The sequence below is a fragment of the Zonotrichia leucophrys genome, chromosome 2 (assembly GCF_028769735.1).
Source record: "Zonotrichia leucophrys gambelii isolate GWCS_2022_RI chromosome 2, RI_Zleu_2.0, whole genome shotgun sequence".
In the NCBI taxonomy this organism is placed as follows: Eukaryota; Metazoa; Chordata; class Aves; order Passeriformes; family Passerellidae; genus Zonotrichia; species Zonotrichia leucophrys.
In genome coordinates this window covers 76189457-76209104 of record NC_088171.1, presented here as the reverse complement: position 1 = coordinate 76209104, position 19648 = coordinate 76189457, and the positions used below count along the sequence as shown (strand labels likewise).

At 35.5% G+C, this 19648-nt stretch overlaps 1 protein-coding gene across 8 annotated transcripts in view; it reads right to left on the bottom strand.

Moving 5' to 3' along the window:
- Nucleotides 1–19648, bottom strand: part of CDH12 (cadherin 12) — a 619586-nt gene that overhangs the window by 116629 nt on the left and 483309 nt on the right. For all 8 annotated transcript variants that reach the window (XM_064705457.1, XM_064705456.1, XM_064705459.1 and 5 more), the window contains one exon: nt 7018–7312. In XM_064705457.1, the coding sequence (XP_064561527.1) occupies nt 7018–7312 (295 nt within the window). The remainder of the gene's footprint in view (nt 1–7017; nt 7313–19648) is intronic.

Sequence of the window (19648 nt, the reverse complement as noted above, 5' to 3'; positions counted from 1 at the left end):
CCACTTCACTGTACACTTAACAAATTCCCATCTCCTGAGTTTGCCTTTGAGGATATCATGAGAGACAGTGTTGAAAGCCTCACTTAAGTTGTGGTAGAAAATATCTAGGGTAGGCTTAGATATATGTGAGGAAAGAATCAAATCCTTTGAAATGGTTTCATCACTAATACTGACATTTTGGGACTGTAAAAACAGCTAGTGGAAAATAGGTATCCAGTGTCTCTTTTTAACATCCAAAACTTCCTACCTTTGCTGAGAATTTTGCTGTTCACGTTTGCATAGTCCTGTGGGTCACAGCTTTCGTTTTACATAGAGTGTCCCACCTCACAGCATTTGCCAAATGTCTTAAGTTTCACTGACAATATCCAACAGCCAGGGTAAATGAAAGGAAACTCACAGTATGGCAGAGCCCATTATCCTTTAACTAATCCAGACTTGTTTTTCTGCCCTTTCTCACTCTCTTTTGATCTAATTTTTTTTTCTGGCTCCTCCCTGCCCCATAATTGAAGCTGCCTAGTTGCCCAGTGGTCTATCATAAAGAAACACTTTTGTTTCAAAAACTTTCACTGACAACTTGTAATATCATCCCAATATCTCAGTGTTGGTTTTTTTTTCAATATGCTTTTTTGTTTTATGTTTTATGCAATGTCCTATATAAAGGGAAAAACACTCTTTGAGAAAAAGCTAAGCAGCCCTAACCTGCCTTCCCCTCTGCTCCTTCCTTAAAACTCACTTTCCTACATAGTGGCAAAAAAAGTTATTCTGATGATAAGTGCAGTAGGTGTATCTTTTCAAAATTAAAACAAAAAGAGAATCAGAAAGACAAGAGCTGTAATTAAAAAAAAGTTGTTCTTAATGAGAAACCACTGAACCATCAATTGCAATGAGTCATCTGCCTCCTGACATAGCCCCAGGAAAGAGTGTGGAAAAATAATGACAAAACATGAATTTTTCTGAAACATAGTTCAAATGACCCAGGGCACCAGGTCTGACCCAAGTGATGGACAAAATTTGTACACTTTAATAAAGTATCAAATTAGAGGACATGTGGATATCATCCTGTAAGCTCAAATTCAGTACAGTTTTGTGAAGTTGTTCTTCGCTAAACCTATTAAAACTGTTGGGTGCACCAGTGAGTATATAGCTCAAGATTACTGGCATATATTAAGAATATCTAAATTTCAAAGAAGTTTTCAGCAAGGTTCCTAAGCAAAGACTCTTAAAAAAAAAAGAAAAAAAGGAAGTTTAAGATACAACAGCTTTTCCTTATATAATCCAAATAAAAAGTGATCTAAAACAGTAGGAATAAATTGCCAGTCTTTATGGGAGAGAGGGGTTGCCACTGGCATCTCTCTTGGAACTGAACTCATAGGTTGCCAGTAAAAGAGAATATATGAACAGGTGACAGCTTGACAAAATGAAAGCTTTGCTGCAAAGTGCTACAGGGGAATCTTAACATAGCATGAAACTGAGAAAACGGAACTTCACATGGAGAAACACAAAGAAGCTTCAGAAAAAGTAACTTATCAGTACTTCTGCAGTACTGATGTATGTGAGTTGTAGCTCCATCACCTATTAACTCTTGATCTTGGGATCACTATGGTAAATCCTCCAAAGTTTTCTTCTCAATGATCAACAGCAGACAAGAAAAAGGAAAATGATCAATAGGAATAATTCAACAAGGAAAACTGGATAAAAATAAAACATATTCAAGATGTTTGTATCTTGAATATGACATCCAATTCCCATCATTTTCTCTAAGGACTTGATAACACAAGAAAAACCACCTGGAGATCAGGCTGGAGCTGGAGGCTGCAGACAATGGCTGCAGACAGATTATGCTGTCAGTTATCTGTTCATGAGCATGCATAATGCCACTCAAAAGTACCTCTGGCCTCAATGGATTCCCAAAGTAATATCTTCCACAACAGCCTGGGTGAGCTTTTGGAAACCCTTAAAAATATATCGCCAATAGCTAGGAATCTATATCAAAGCAGGCTCATTCAGCCTTTGCTCCAATGCCTTGTAGTCCTTCCTTCCCCAGCCCCTGCTCACTGTAAGCTTCAGGCTAAACTCAGGCACACAGTGCTAAGCTTAGCCAAACCAGAGTGCAGGTTCACCAGGGTAATTTTCTACATATTGCAATTCTTGCACATGTAACTGCATAGATGGATATATTAAACATATGTTCCATTACATAAACCAATTTTTAAATAAAAGCCAATTAAGTATTCACTCCAGAAGGAAAACTGCTAGAAAATTTATAGAGACTATTTTCACACTGACAGTACCATGGGAAGCAAATCCATAAGACTCTTCAGGAAGCTGTTTTGCACCACTGAGGAACACAATAAAAATGACCTGATATCAACTTTCTAGTATCATTGACCATTTAAGTCTGCTATGGTCATCTGGAGTTTGTAGAGTTAATCAATAAAGAGTTAATGTAGTGGAAAAGTATGAAATGAAATTGTGTAGGAAAGAACATATGGTATCTGTATATTATGGAATTGAGGAGTTTAATACAGCCCTAGCTGGTCTATGTATAAGCATAGAAGAATAATGCAAAGACCTTAGAAAACAATTAGGAGACTGTGACAGTAGTGGTTATAAATTTGCTGTTAAAATCAGCATATTCAGTGAAAGAAATGCACATGGAAGCAAATGCATTTCAGTGCACATTTTTATGTATAAATATATAAAATATATATATATATAATAATATCTTTCCTTGAATGTGTGCTGAATGCTGCTTTGCCCCCATTCTCAGTCATCTGGACTGATAGCTTTAATAAGGGGATAACCTTGGTTTAAACTCAGCTATATTTGCATGCTTACGTCAACTATATTGCAACAGAAGCTGGCACAGCTGCCAGAAGCAACAACACAGTTGATTAAACTATACTTAAGGAGAACATGTTTTGCTATTACAAACTTAAAAAAATGGAGATATTAGGGCACCCTTTTCAGTTCTCATAGATAAATACACATTTCTGTTTCATTCTACATTTTGGAACCTACATTAAACAAGAACATATTTTCAAATAAAGATATTGATAAAACCAATTCCATGTCATAAAATAAAATAAAAAAAGACCAAAATAAAACCCCACAACCGACATTAGGAGTTCAGCTCTTAAGCTTTTATAAGTCTCTTACTGAGCATAAGATAACAGCATAGCAATCTATGTTCTTAAAATATTAGTTCTGCATTGTAATTTGACTCCATCTGCTGAGTTTTTCTGCAGGGAATTTAAAATAGTTTGTAAAATATTTTTAAAAAATAATAAATAATAAAAAAAATTAAATAGTCCTTTAAAAATAAAACCTTTACCATAAAGTATTATGCACCCCATTTATAGTGTGAGCAATACAATGTCAACTTTGGAGGCACTGATATCCTTCCACTACAGTGTGGAAGCTGTGCCCTCTTTGAAACTATCAGAAGCACTGGAAATCACAGATGGGTACAGCAGCCTGCATGTTACAACAGTTGGTAACCCAAGGGGCTTTTCAAGAGAAGATCTTTCTTGTTTCTGGCTGTGATTGACTTTCCTCTTCATCATACAAGAACAGATTACAGTGCATGTATGGAAAGAGCAAGGCTGGCTGTCCAGTCAAACTTTGGCATGAAAGAGGTTTGCATCCCAACTTGTATTGAGTAAATATTCTTCTAACTTTTTTCCGTAAGAGCACATGAAGCAATTTGGCTCCTGGTAAGGAAGGCACCACTAACTAAAAATAACAGTCCTAAAACTATCTTTTCAGAAAATAATGAAAAGATATTCACTACCATTATCTCCTTTAATGAGTGATATTGATTAAAAGGAAAAACAAACCAACACTAGAGTACAGAAAATGTAGAAGAAAATTCAATCTGCCCTCAATGTAGATTTGAAGTGCAAAAGAAAACGTCCACCTTCAACATGCATGGAAAGTAACAAAAGTTCTAAAATCTACTGTGAAAAACAAGGCTATGACAGGTATATCTAAGTAATACCTCTGTGCAGAAAAACAGAACTTGAGAATGCCACGTATTTTCTTTTTCTTTTGCACTTTTTCCAGTAAAATATTGCTAAGGTCCAGTTGATGTACAATTTTATTATAACACTGTAACTGCAACCCTGATTCCAGAGGTGAATGCTATGGCATTATTTCAGCCATCCCAGGTTCAGCAATAGCAATTATTAGGAAGTCTAGAGACATTATAAAACCGAGAACCATGTACCCATAGCAATTTCTAGAAAGTACCATTACTAATAATATTACCAATAACGTTGGGAAAAAGTACCAAACTGGGTAAACCTTTGCATGTAAATGTCATGAAGCAATAAAAGACTGCAAGTCACTAGTCACAAAAACTTGTCAGGCTCACATAAGAGACTAGTAAGGGTAAAAAATGTAGTATTTCAATGAATTTCCCACAATTTCCCAAGAAATATGTGCAAGAGTGCAGTTTATAATCCATAGTGTTGTAAAACTATAGTAAGTGAAATTTGGAACATTTGGTATTTAAAAAGTAGCAACTAGAAAATGAAAATGTTAAAAAAAAAAAAAAAAGAGGAAGAGTTTATCTGGGATCTGGGTTTTTTTCCTAAGCCAAGACAACCATATGCTGCACCAGCTGAAAAATCAAAGTGATTTTCAGTGTCAGCCTCAGGCACTGGTAGGTCTCAGCATTTCCAAAGGTGCAACTAAATGGTACTGATGATAGAAAGCAGTAGTTTTAAATCCTCTGAGAAATCAGTGCTTGCATAAGGAAGGAAAAACAGATAAAGAGAACAAGAGAATAGCAAGACCTACATCAGAGAAGGCACAATCTCCTGACACACTAGAGAAGACAAGGCATTTCTGGATATTTTTTCTGCAAGACAACCTAACAGCAAAAATTCTTATCTGCTTTAGTAGCCACTAACTGAAGTTTAGACTTCCATTTAGGGAACTCTGTCCTTGTCTTGCCTTTTCTGATCAATTTTTATCCTTTTTTTTTTTTTTTTAATAGAGGAATAGACATAGTGAATGTGACCGAATAAAGAGAAGACCAAGAAGATCTCTTTTGCCATGGCATCTACTTCTGTTTTTCTAAAGGAGGATAAATTGAAAGGCATTTCTTTTAAAATGCTGCATGCATGCCCCAGCATGCTCAGTTGTATCTCATTTATTCTTGCAACTCCTCATCCATGTAAAAGCTGCCAATATATGGCACACCTTGAAGAGTATTTCATATGAAGTAAAAGCTGTGTTAGCATTTAATCTTCTGCTTCACACACATATTTACAAAAATAACAAAGAAAGATGGGGTAGAACAACAGAGTAAGGGAATGAATGAAGGCGCTGTGTTCTGCTGTACTAACACCATCACTGATTTTCATTTTTTCTTTCTGATAAGGTTTTAAACACAATTTCACTACCAAGAATACGGCCACTGGTGAGAAATGTTATTCTGAATTTGCCACAGACACAGGTGTCAAAATGTAACAAATGTTTTTCATCTATACATGTTACAACTGTAAGTAATATTATTATGCATCTCATTAGGGGAAACAATAGTGTACTATATTGTGAATCTACAGACAGAGTCCTGTAGGTGACTATAGTAAATGCTTCTCAACACTTCTGTAAGATTAACATGATCATCTCTGCATGTCTACTCCCATCACATTTTATCATATTCTATAGCATTCTACTGCTCCTTACCACAAAATTTAAAATAATACCTCATTAATTCTGTGTAGTACACAATGCTTGTGTAGACAGCTAGTCGCCTCCCAGATTGACTTTAAAAGTATCAACATCTGAGGTGCATAGCTGAAGGGGAACAGTATCCCTCTGCCACTTCAAAGTCAGAAAACTTCCAAAAGCGTTAACAATTACCAGGAGTATTAAATGGCTGGTTCTGGCTTGTGAAGTACTGGGAAAATGCAGTTTAGGAGAGAGAAGGGCAAGAAGCTGGAACTAGCATTGGGAAGTTAAATTACTCCCAGCCCAGAACAAATTAATTTCTTGTGCCTGCAGGGAAACCCAAAATGCCATCTGGCAGCAGGACACAAGCACTGTGCTTGTGTTACAAACACACTGCTCAGGACCACTGGAGAATCAGCCATCAGGAAGAGACCAAAAGGGCCCATTTAGCCTATGCTCCTACCCCAAAGCAGGATCCATGCTCTTTATGTTATTCCTGGCAAATATCTATCATGTTGTGAGAATTCTTCAAGCAAAAACCTATTCCAGTACTTCAGTATCATTACTTCAGTCCACCTTTCTCTGAAAAGAAAATCACTCTGTCCTCTGTACAGTAGGTTTTTGAAAACTTTCCATGTTCCCAGGCAATCTCGGTTTGTTTTTTTTTCTGTTTGTTTGTTTTTTTAAACTTAGGAGTCTGATGCACTAAAGATTTTTTTGGACATTAGGCTTTTGACAACTTGAGCTACTCTTGCAGACTCTCATTCTTGCATTGTGACCAAGGCAAGGGAAATACTTACTGTGAGCATGCAGAGTATAACAAGACTTGAATAAAGAATTGCCCCCTAATGAATAATTTGGAGATCATGCTAGTGCTGTAGGAGTTTAGGAGCCACAAAGACAAAACCATTTAAATTACAAGATGCTTTGCAACAAACAGGCAATCTAATTTTTTCCAGCAAACAGCAAAAGTAAACTAGGAAGGGAGGGGAATGCACCACATCATGTGACATAACAGGTGTGGGGTTAGAGACCCCCTGGACTTTAGCATACCTTCCTTGATTGTCTTTTGTTTTTTAACTCATCCTACCCTCAGAAACTTAACATCACAGGTACTCATATTGCAGAGGAATAAGTTTCTAAATAAGCAAACAAAGCTAAAAAAACCTGTAATCTGTGTACATCTAGGCACAGAATATTAGAAACATTTCTAATAATAAGTTTTAGAAGTGGTTTTTTTTTTTTTCATTTCATCCCTCTCTCAGCAAGAAAAGTACACTGAGGCAATTAAGTAATACACAATTAGTTATCAAGAATTTGCAGCTTCTTACTCACCCACTGGAGACATTTCTGGGACACTGGCAACGTAAGGCCCATCCAGAAACTTTGGCTCATTATCATTAATGTCCTGCACTTTGATGATGAACTCTGATTCAGGCTCTAGTGGTTTCTTGGTGTCAACATCCACAGCCTGAGCCCGGAGTGTGTAGAAAGGTTTTTCTTCTCGATCTAGGCTCCTTATGGCATGAATGTCTCCCGTGGTCTCATCAATGGTAAAAACTGTGCCAGCACCATCTCCTGAAAGGGTATATTTAACACTGCCCACTCCCTTGTCCAAGTCAGAATGAAGCTGGAGAAGAAAAAGAGCAAAATAGAGGACAAAAAAATTAATGGCTATTCCTAGGCTACACAGCAATTCTTTTTTTTTAATGTAATAAAAGACTTTGGAGGAACCAATTTCTTAAGTCTTTAACTGCCTCTAATTGCATGGAAAACTTGTGGGTAGCATGTTATGCAAGACTTTTACTCCTATCTAGTACAGCACAGACTTGCTGCAGTTCAGTAACTAAAACTGCAATGAAGCAGGGCTTCACATTTGTTATAAACTGAAATTTAAGACCAAGTATGTAAAATCACCAATAGCTACATCAAACAAATGTGAGATGACATGAGAGTGTCAAAAGGTTTCATAGGCATTTGATTTTCAGAGAAGAAAAAGGGAAATATCTAATTATTTCAAGAGCAAGAGCTTGATGGCATCTGAAACGCAAAGTCAAACTTGGTTAAAAAAAAGAAAATATACACCTCATGATTACAGCAAATGCTAAACAGAACTAAAAATATTGCCTTTTACACAAATACTTGATCCCTTACTTTTGTCTTTTCTGAGATAATCAGACAGCAGAAAGTGAATATAGGAGTTTCTTGCTCATTTTGAAAGAGTACAGAACTCAATATTTTCTGCCTTAAATACTAATATACACATTTTTTTTCCTGCTACTATTCTGATGAATCTCAAGGTATAATTTAAAAATAAAATAAAAAACTTGAATTTAACTTTTGGGATGTTTTGTCCCTTTAATCAGTGTCTATTCAACAATAAAGTGGCCTTAAACATTATTTTAAATACAGGGTTCTTTTAAATCCAACTACAGTATGATGAACTTCTTTCTAAGATCCTTTACCTGCTCCACACCCATCCTTTAAATACATCTAAAAGCTTTGAAAAGATACACAAGGTTATATCACTGATGCTGAAATAGCTTTTAAAATATTCGTAGACTTTTCCCATCTAATGAGGACTAAAAACATCTTCTGTAATGGCCACTGGTTAGAATGGAGTTTTCAAGAGTGAATTCTCTTAAGCTGAATTGTAAAGGGATTATGGATATAGACTTTATTTACATGATGTACTGCCCAAGGTGAAACACAATAGAGAAAACATGGGATATGAAAGGAGATTATGTAGAAAATGAATTACTGAGAAACTAAATGGTTTCTGGTAATGGGGCAAGAAGCTAAGCTACAGAAAGGAGTTAAAGGCAATTACTAACATTTATAGCTATTGACTTGAAATTGAAAATAGGTCCTTGTGACTGTGGAAGAGGTCGTGGTTTGTGGCACAGAGCGAACACAGGCTTAGTCTCCTCTTTGTCTAGTTTTTCATCTCATCACTCTTGCTCAGTGAATATATTAATTTCTGATCTTTCATCTATCTAGCTGCCCCCCACATGTGATTTTAAATTGTCTCTCCAGTCCAAACTAGAGTATTTTGCTTCCAAGGTATTAAATATTTCCTTGCTTGCAAAATGAAAAGATAATGTAGTCTGAGATAATTAATGTCAATTTTCTTCCTCCTTATTTTAAATTAAATGGCTCAAAACTTCCTGCTGTTTCATTACACTCTGCTTAGTAAAAACTTGGTATTTTCCTTCCATTATCATTTAGAGGCTTACAGACACACATCAATAGAAAAAAAGAATCAAAATGATGATGAGAAAGGTTGAAGAAAAAAAAAAAAGTTAGAATTTTTAGAGGGAACCAGAAAACTGCTTTAGTAGTATCCCTATATTAAATAATTTTTTTGGGGCTTCGTTGTGAAGACTACCTTGATGCATACTCCTGGAAGTCATCATATCACAGAGCAAAATAATGCAATTATGAGACAGGAATTTGTAAACAGGGAAGCATGACAAGATTACTCCCATCTCCTGTCATTGGATTTGGCACTAAAGCTGAGATGGTTGGGTGTGTTTCTGATTGCCAGCTGTAGGTTTTGTGTTCAGCTAGTAACAAATCAGGCTGTATTGCATGTCTTATCTGAGCCCTTGGATTATACTAGAGAGAATCAATTATAGTTGCTTCTCCTAGCTGGAGAAAAAACAGGAAAAGCAAGGGCTCCCAAAACAAAGGAAGACTGAAATACAAAGTCTAGATTAAACACAGGCATTTTTTTCCAAAGTGTATTGGAGAAAAAAAGGTTTGTAACTGGTAGGAAGAGCAATTCTACGGTTGCAGATGTATTCACTGGGCTTCACAAGGACCACTCAGCTACTACAACCTAGGAACCATTCCACCTATTTCAGCAGAGCTGCAATGCTCTGCGTTAGCTGGGATGTGTCACGTTGTATTTGTTCACCAAATGTGCTGATTTTGACATAAGTTTCCTAGATGACACTGCAGGGCATTGTGCAAATGCATGCTTGTAAGTAACCCACACCAAGCTATGCAATTTGTGGGTCAATTCAACATTGCACAGTGTCAAATTACTGCAGGGGAATAGCTGATTGATTAATTTAAAATTAACTAAATTCTCCAACAATAAAGGGAATGCAAAACTTATATTCAGATGCAAAGATGAAGAGCAAGAAGCTAGCATTAGCTGTACTTACACAACACTAAGAAATAATCCTGACTTTCAATGCCTGAAATTTTCCAGACAGCAGTTTAGGCTAAAGAACAAGGGCTTGCTACTGTGTCTTGATTTATGTGCTACAAGCCGTATTGCACTGGAAGAAAAGACATTTATTTTTTGTGCTGAAAAACAGAAGATTTGTGAGAGACTAGTTTTTCTGACACTGTGTCCACAGCAATTTTGGGTTTCGATCCCATTTCACCTTCTTGGTTGCACTTATTTTCTAATTCTTGGTCTTCCATTATTTCAATAAAATTACAGGGCAAAGAACAAGTGCTCAGATATTACCTACTTCCCCCCCCTACAAGGTGTTTACATTCCAGAATCACCTGAATTTACTGCAACAAGGTTGTACAAATGATTGTATTCACATGGTTGTCTTAATTTTATGCTTTCTCTATAAATCTTGAATATTAAAAATGCAGCAGAGGCTTGGAAATATGAGGGATTCATTTTTATCTTTGTTGAAATCTACACTTGTATTCTACACACAGTTTAGTGTCAGATCTTTGGGCAAATCTACACCAAGTGTAAAACTAATAATTTCGTGCAGCAAAATTCTGTTAGTGCAGAAATTCATGAATGTTTTTCCATGACGGCAGAAAAAGACATATCATTCGATAATTCTTGCTAATGTGTACAAACAATAACACATATGGCAAAGGAAATTACTGATTTTAAAAAAATCATGAATAATAAGATGGAGACTATTGTAAGATACATTGCATAAATCTATGCAGAAATTATGGCAGCGTTTTGAATCATATCCAGTACCAGATGCCAGACTGAATCAGTCTACAAATCCATGTGATCTAGCAATCTGCTTCAGCCTGTAATAAGCTGAATGCTAGTTTGCTTCAAAGAGGATGAAAAGTTGATAACAACTCTCTACTAGCACATCTGGGAGAAATTATTTATTCAATTCTTCTGACAGTTTCTAGCGAGAAGTATGATTGTTTCTATTTTAACAATAAATTAAGATCTTACTGCTTCAATAACTCAATGTTATCAGCTCTGTGTCACTTCAAGAATTCATACACCTGCACAAATAATTTCAAACCACATAAAAGACCAGTAAATGCATAAGGTAATGTACTTCAAGAATGGGGCTACACTCCTAAGTAAATTGAGCATTGCAGGAGTATGGATCAGATGTATTTGTTCCTCAGTGTCCTGTGGTGCTGATTTTCTCTTCAGTATCCTATTCATCTGATGCTCAACTATTCACCTTCTCTTTCCTTAAATACTTCTATAACTTCTATTAATACAATAATTTTGAAAGTTAATTATCTAAATTCACATACTTAAGTAAAGAAATTGGAAGCAAAAGGTGCTTAAAAATTTGCAAAATAGTCTACTTTAGAATGAAGCTATCACTATATCCTCACAAATCATGCCAGAACAAGGGCTATGACATCTGCCAGCATTGCTGTGATCTTAATTTCAGAGCAATGCAGACATTGAAAAGTTGTTGTATGAGTTGACAACTTCCCTTTCCGCATTTCCCAAATGTCCAGGAATGTTTAAAACCCCTAAAGTGATATATTTATTCTATGATACATTCTGAGATTCTACATCTTATTCCACTGCCAATTTTACAGGCTGGAAAAAAAAATCACTGTCCTATTTATTTGTTACTAGTAAACCAGTTTAAATGCTATATTGAAAAATTGTAAATGTTCCAGGCTATTAACCATTCCTTGCCTGCACAACAGTGATTATTATACATCCCACATCTGTATCTTTACATCATTTTTATTTATGCAATATATTTTAGGACTTGCTCCATTATATTCTCTTCCTGCATCCACTCCCAGGTATCATCATTCATTCTGTAGCCACCAGATCCTGTAGTGTCTTGGGTAAGATGTGCAAAGAAAACTATTTGAGAAACCAGAACTTCCATTCAGCTCCAATAATACCTAAAACTGAAAATATAGAATGATGGCCTGAACTGAGGAAAGGAAAAAAGGCCATTTTTGTGCAGTTAACATAGACCCAAGCAGACCCATTTTGGCAGATCTCTACTGAAGAGGTGTCTGTTGGAACAAGGATACCCACTACAAGAGAGGAGGGTGTAAATGAGTCTGGAGACTTTCTATTTGGAAGGCTGCCCTTTTAAAATATAATTATTCTCCACATATTTTCTCTTGGCAAGAGCTCTATGGTCTACACAGATTGCAAAGCTTCTTTTAAAAACTGATAATTAGAATCTAATGTACTGCTTTCACACAAATGTACTTATCCCTCCCATCTAAAAATACATAAATCTTGAAAATTTTCCTAAGATTCAAAGGGGTAGGGGGGTGCCAGAGACTTTAATTCAGAACATGGAGAAACTAAAAAGAAAAAAAAAAACCTCAAAACAAAACAGTGTTTTGTTGCTAATCAAATCCAATAAAATAGCTTTTCCTTCTTTCCCACTCCATACACACACGTACACACACACCAGAGCAGAGGACATTTAGGGACGAGGTCAAATCTGCTCACAACACAATCAGAGCAAATGTTTCCTGATCCTAAAAGTTTGGATTACCTAGGGCATCTTTTAAATAATAAGTTAACATGAATTAGTCATGCAGACTAAAGCTTGTGCTGAGAGGGGTTAAGACACTACTGCAAATGGGTCAGATGAATGACAATAGGTATATGGAAACAAGGAGCAACTAAAATCACAGAATCAGAGAATCCTTGAGGATAAAAAAGACCTTTAAGATAGCTGAGTCCAACTGCAAAATGATGAGGTAAAAGAAAGGTGAACAAAAGGAGAAGAGAATGGGTTTTTTTAAAGGTCATTTGGAAAAGAGCAATTTTCAAAGCTGAAAATTATTTGTACTAGGAAGAGGTGTGTTTTTTACTAGCTTTGTAGAAACCTTTTATAAGAGACTTCTATCTGTGAGCTGGCTTTCTGAGCACTATGAGAATTTCAAACAATAACTAATAATAATATAATTAAATAATTTAAAATGTCAATTAAAGGACATGTATGTGTGTGTGTGTACACATATATGCAAAAAATTTAAAAATATTATTTGAATTAGTAAGCTGTACATCTAATCATCATGATTAATTTTCTTCGTGTTATATTTCTTTGTCTTCTTTTTTTATGTTTAGCAAAATATCTGCTTCCAAGAGTTGACACTTCTATAGTCACAGTGAAAAAACTCATAATACTCCTTTGATGGAATGCTATATATATAAAAATATTGGTCAATGAAAAATGCTATGCTCTAGTAAAACACTAAAAGAATAAAAATTTCTCAACAATGTCCTAATATAATTTGATTATGCTAGTAATTACACACATAAGTTACAAGATGCATAGATTTCTGATGATTATTTCTGCATCACCATTTCAACTGGAGCTGATGCATACAGAAACAGAGTGTTTTGCTCTGCCCTCTTCAACTTTAATGCAGGAATCAACATAAAAATAAGCTTTAAAATTAAGTTATTCTTACTGATCTCATATAACTCCATGTTATAATGTGCTCTGTGTACACATGTTGATAGGTTTCAGTTCAGCTATGTTGAATGCCATTTTAGAGAAATGTTCTGCAGAATGGTGACAGCTGATATGAACTTCAATCTGTTGAGGTCTCTGGGTATAGTCATTGTCAAGTAACAGCAAAATCACAGGTTCCAACAACAAATTCCACTATTGGCCCTTAGACAGCAACAGGAGTCAAAATTTGAGGAAATTTATAAACTTCCAATTTTTTTTTTATCCAGCTCAATTTCATATATCCTTCCGAAGGATTATAAGCTACATTGTAGTGTACAGCTTCTGATGACAGCTCGGTGTAAAAGATTCTGCCACATTATTAATTTTTCTAATTTTAGAATTTTTCAAAGTATTTTACAGGAACTGAGGAGGGGATTTAAAGTTGAACCCTCACAATCCAAAACCCTTAATGTATCCCATGGAGAAAAGTGAAGTTGTGCCATGTATCCTCACACATAGATGCAGAATTTCTTTCCACTACTGTGCACCCAAAATTGGTGGTAAATAACCTTCTGGGTTGAAGGAAGACATCTCCTGTTACTAATGGATGCATTTGAGTTGGCACCAGAAGGCCTGGTTTGATCTACACCTGTGAAAGCACTGCTACTCCCTCTGTACCCATGCCTGGCTGGAGTCCCTGGGGTTAAATCAGAGGATAATATTGATGTCCAAAACTCAGAAATGAGGGAAGGCAATTTGCCACAAACAGGGCTCTGGGGAAAAAATCATCCCAGCCTTAAGCAGGAGATATTTGTATTCCTCTTCAAGACAACACTTATTCACTGACTTCAAAAACTAAATGAAGAAAAAACAGCATGACAATCGAATTCTAACTCTTGCTATTTAATTGTGAAAGATCAGCAAAATGTTCAATAGCATTGCTGTAATCAATTAAATTGTAAGTATGAAGGGGTGGTGATCTTTTTAGGTGGTGATTGCAGTATTTCTTTTTTGAAAGAGGAATCACTATCAGAATATCAAAAAGAGCTTCATGTCTCTAGATAATACATACTGACAGCAATATATTATGTTGCACTGTGTTGCCTGCTGTATCTCTTCTACAACACATATAAAACATTAGTGCATGAAAATATTAATTATGCTGTATGAATAAATGCAATAAAAATAGACACTAGAGACTTAAGAAATCTTTATGTGAATTTTTTTAAAATCTAACACAAAATTTCTAAGACACCGATTAAAGGAGAGTTTATAATTTCTAATGACTGTCTACTTATGTTTATTAGGATAGTCTCTCTGCAGATCACCAGATAACCACTGTTCAGAAAGTTGAGAATAAGCAGAAACTCTATACTGCAGTGTCACTGAAATGAAGCTGTTGGCAAGGTTAGAAATTTTCAGTTTAGAATAAGTTGTTTATGCTGCTGAAATTACAAAATTTGTTTTCTTTCTAGGGTGTGTGAATGTGATCCAGTTTCTGTAGAATTATAGTCAATAGACCTTTTAAGCTGCAAGGTATAAAATCCTAGTTAGTTACTTGGACTTTTTTACACATAATGAATACCATTATCATCAGAGGACACATGCTTTATTCCTCATCTCACCTAACAGTTATGACATTATGGATTTGGTTTTTATTTGAAATTTAATTTGTGATGGAAGCTATAGCTATAGCCAGTCAGTTGCATGCGATTTTTCTCTCACAGGAGTAGCCCTACTCATGCTAGTAGGAATATCTTGTGTGATAGGGAAGAAAGTGTGGGGTGTGCCATTCAGTTTCTGAAGGGACAGACAAAAAGACAGCTGCCTGTTGACAACTGCCATGCTGCTGGAAGAGATCTTGACTCTGAGCAGCTTCCCACCACTTTTCTTGGTGGTACTCACTTCTCCACCCTAAACATCTGGAGCTAATTGAATTCTGCAAAAATTCTTTATATCAGACTGTCCCATCTAGTCAGAGGAATTGAATAGCTGACTTTTGTAAGCCTGGTTTTTTCAAATTAATTATGGAAAACTCAAATTTCCTGCTGGAGTTGCTCTTTTGAGGAGGGAGCAACCTGTATGAGGGATGGTAGTTGTGAGGCAGCATATATTTCCATATCACAGCTGCAGCTAGGAGAAGAAATACATCTCCAGCTATGCAGTCATAAATATCTAAAGGCAAAGTAGTCACAAAGTAGTTATCTCCTACTCTTCATCAATCCCTAACACAGAAAACTGTAGTTAGGAGTTAGCTGACCTCCACAGTCACATAAATGGTGCGTGTGACCACACAGAGTGAATCCCAAGCCTGACTGCCTTCTTGAATCAGCTGTGCAAAATGTCCAGAGATAGCTTCTCAGTAAAGCCAAGGGCTCAGTATCATTCCTATAAGTCTAATTAGGCTTCCTAAACTAGGTTTACTCTACTTCAGGAATTTTATCATACGCAGAGGCACGGAAGGACACATTATTATACAGACTCTCATTGCCTTGCCCATTAGTCTAAATAAGCTGAATTTTTGAATTTTTTCTGTGCCCAAGATAATAATGGAAATAATAATATCAACAATACTGAAAAATACACAACTTTTAAGTACTTCAAAAAGGCCCTCTGTCATAAACAAAAAGTGATAGGTTCTTGAAGTTAGAACATAAAAAGAAAGACTAAAGCTGTAGCAAACACACGCCTAGAAATATGTGTTGAATGAGAATCAGTTTAAATCCATTGCATTTGTAAAGTTAAAAGATTATAAACTGATTATAAGAGCTTATGCCTAATTTTATACTGATTAGAACCTTATTTAGCTTATACACCTTCTGCTATTTTCTGATTTATATCCATGTGCCCTTTAACTCTAGATGGAACTTGGAAGGGTTTAGAGTAAAGGTTTACTAACTTCTGCTGGTGCAGATGAAGATTACTTCATTTTTATCCTTCCCTTAATTCATTTTTCTTTGGATTTTTTTCAAAAATTTTTATTTATTTACCACCTAGCAAATGAATGTTAAAAACTCTCTTCCTCATGTATTTAAATTTCATGTTAAGTTAAATACAAAAAACTTGTTCCATAAATCACACTTGCTGTAAAGCTCTGTCAGTTAAGGTGTCTCTTTTTGTTTGATAATGATATACTAGAAGAGGTAGGGAATGACAGAGTAGAAAGATCTTACCTCAGCCTGTCTATCACTGTGACAAGGCATACTATCATAAACTGTTTGACCAGTTCTCTTTCATAAACAGGGAAAAAAAGAGTTCCATCATAAGGGTGAAAAAAAATTTAACACATATTAGAGAATAATTTTAAGGCATTTACAGGGACAGAACTTTATGAGTGAAATATGACATATTTTGAATTTTTAATCTCTTTGTCTTATGTTGGCCCAAAAAAATTCAGGCAAGCATTCACATTACAAGACACACAAAAAATTGCAAAATAATCCAGCAAGCATGGACAAATAACGCTTAATATGCATGGAATAGAAAGTACAGCAAAGAAACTGAAAGGGCTCTTCTGTGCCCTGTGCATCAATTCCAAGAAAGCACACCCCCTGAATAATGTTCTGGCAGCAAGATTTCCTCAGAACAATACTTTTAAAGGCTGCATTATCACACAGCAGTGTTGATTTTCCTCAGGTTCCAGAAGCAGCATAGGAAAGGGTTGTGATGTATGTATTTCTTTCATTTTGCTGAAGCAGTACAGATAAGTGACATGCTTCATAGTTTGCCTTATTTGCTAGCTTGTGACAAAGGTTTTTTGGGCTTTTTTTTTTTATGGCTTGAGTTTTTGCAAAAATATGTAAACATTCTATTTTAGTGGGGTTTTTTGACTAATCAACATTTGCATGGGAGAAAAGTAGGTTCTTAAGACAGAGGTAAAGCATCAGACAGAGCTCGTTTCTTCTGGCTTGGATTACTTAAAACAAGTAGCATTTACGTGGAGCTATAAAGAAGTGAATCAAATCCCAGAAATCTTGTATATATTCTAAGTTATGGATACATTAATATTTCACATATCGTTAAGCTACAATGTGTAAGAACATTGGTATGCCTTCTTTTTAATAAAAATGTCACACCTATGTGTGACACATACTAACAAGCAAAAGAAAAATATCTTTCACAGCTAAAGGTTACATCATTTCTGCTCAAACAGAGCAGTTTAATTATAAATCTGAATATCATTGTCTCTGCTGGATTTTCCCAATTCAATTTTAAGAAAAACATGTTGAGTTTACATACATTTATATGCCAGCTACAGCAATCATTTTCAAGATTTACTCATGTATTTAATGAATAAAGACAAATATTCCTAAGAATTCATTGAGAGTACAATACAATAGATTTAAAAAAAACCTAGAAAGCTTTGTAATTTGGAACAAAAATTACTGTATGTCTGCTGTAAGATATCTTTTATCTATATTTGTGGCTGTATTTATGATTTATACTGACGAGATGGAAGAACAACCATGTCTGCTGCTGCTATTGGGAGTGGAGAAGGAAGAAAAGAGCATAGACTCATTTTACCCCAAAGACAAGAGGGTGGGAAGGTTATTCCTACAGAGAACTTGGAAGAAGCAGGAAGTGAAGTAGAAAAATTGTTTCTGGATGAGTTTATATTCCATTTTTCTGACAAAACTGCTCATTGAAAGAACCGAGATATTAATTTGTTCCTATCTTGTATATAATTCTTCTAGAAGTCCTGGGAAAATCAGTTAACAGGGAAAAAAATCTCTCCAGGGTCCAGGGAAATATAACTGTGTCCATAAAGCCTAAATCTTGGACTTTAGAAAGGCAATGGCAAAACTCCTGTTGTCTCCAATTTTATCCAGTAATAATTAAGGCCTTGCAAGCACTAGCAGAGAACTCCCCTGCAGAGTATTGGCAGGGTTCTCTCCTGCAGACTGAGAGTAAACATTTTCTATTGTTTAAGTTCATGCACTTAGGGAAATTTTCTTTTCGCCTTCAAGTTTTACCATACTAAAGATCTCAAAATGGAAACAACAAAAGTTTTTTTTTTTCTTGTGTGGAAATCATTCATCATCTCTCCCCCTATCCCTCCCAGCCCTCCTTTTCATTTTCCAGAATTTCAAATACCTCAAATAGTAATATGTGATTGTTTCAAGATTCAGGAGTAGGATAAACTTTATCCATGAAATGCTTTTGCAATTTAACACTAACCTTTGTTAGACAGAAATTACTGTGAAATTCTTTCAGTGGTGTGGGAGTTGCTTGTGATGTGGCAGAGCTTTTATCCATTCATAAATGTTTGCAGCAGTCAGGCTCCTTTCACTGACAAACATTGCAGCTATTGGTAGCTAAATTCACCTGCATTTGAAGCAGCTATTAATTATGATCAAGGAAGTGATATTCACAAAGGGAACCAATTTTAGCAATTTTCCTAAAAATATTCCTGTGATAAATGACACATGCCCTTTTCGAACATAAGAATCGACTTATCTATTAAATAATAATATACTCACTGGCTGTAGACCTTCTGAGCACCAAACATCATCTTTCTTTTGTTGTCTGCCTTTAAGTTTTTACAGATTTCATCATCACATGACACTTCCCAAATGTAGAAACCAGGACTGTGGAAAGTGTTTGTGCCTCTTCAAAGAGACTGTAAATATTTCACTTACTGAATAATAGAAAATCTCTATGGTGAATAAGGCACTTCAAGAAAACATATAACCTAGTGATGTTAATTTTTGATTATGCCTAAAAGACGTATGTATAGAATGAACAGGTAATTGCAGTTATTTACTAATTAATTTGTCAAAACTGAGTAAACCAGAAATCAGTAGTTATTTCTGTTGCTTCCACATTTTCGGGGAAAAATACTCTAGATATTAAAATTACCAAATCTTTTGAAAGCTAGCATTTTAAATTCTATTAAAAATTGAATAATAAAATATTTATTTTCAGCGCAAAGTTGTTTGTCAGAAAATCTCATTTCTTCAAGGATATCTGATGATGATTAGTCTCCTACAGTATCGATTTACTGAATCAGAATAGATTCAATGTGAAAACTACCTTATAAGCATATTCTCTTTTAAGTAGTGCTTACAGTAATTGAACAGTAATTCACTCTAGTATTGAGGCAAGTTGTATTTCCCAATCTCATTCAGGAGCAAGCTCCAACTACCAAACTATGATCACAGTGTGGGACTGACTGTAGGAACATAGCAGGTAGAAGCCCTAAACTGACAGTCTGCAAGCCATCCATGGAAAGGCATGCAAGGATGTACTTTGTAGAACTGCACTTTATTTATTTAGTGGGAGTAACATGTAACTGCCAAAGCCCATATCCACAGTAGGGTACAGGT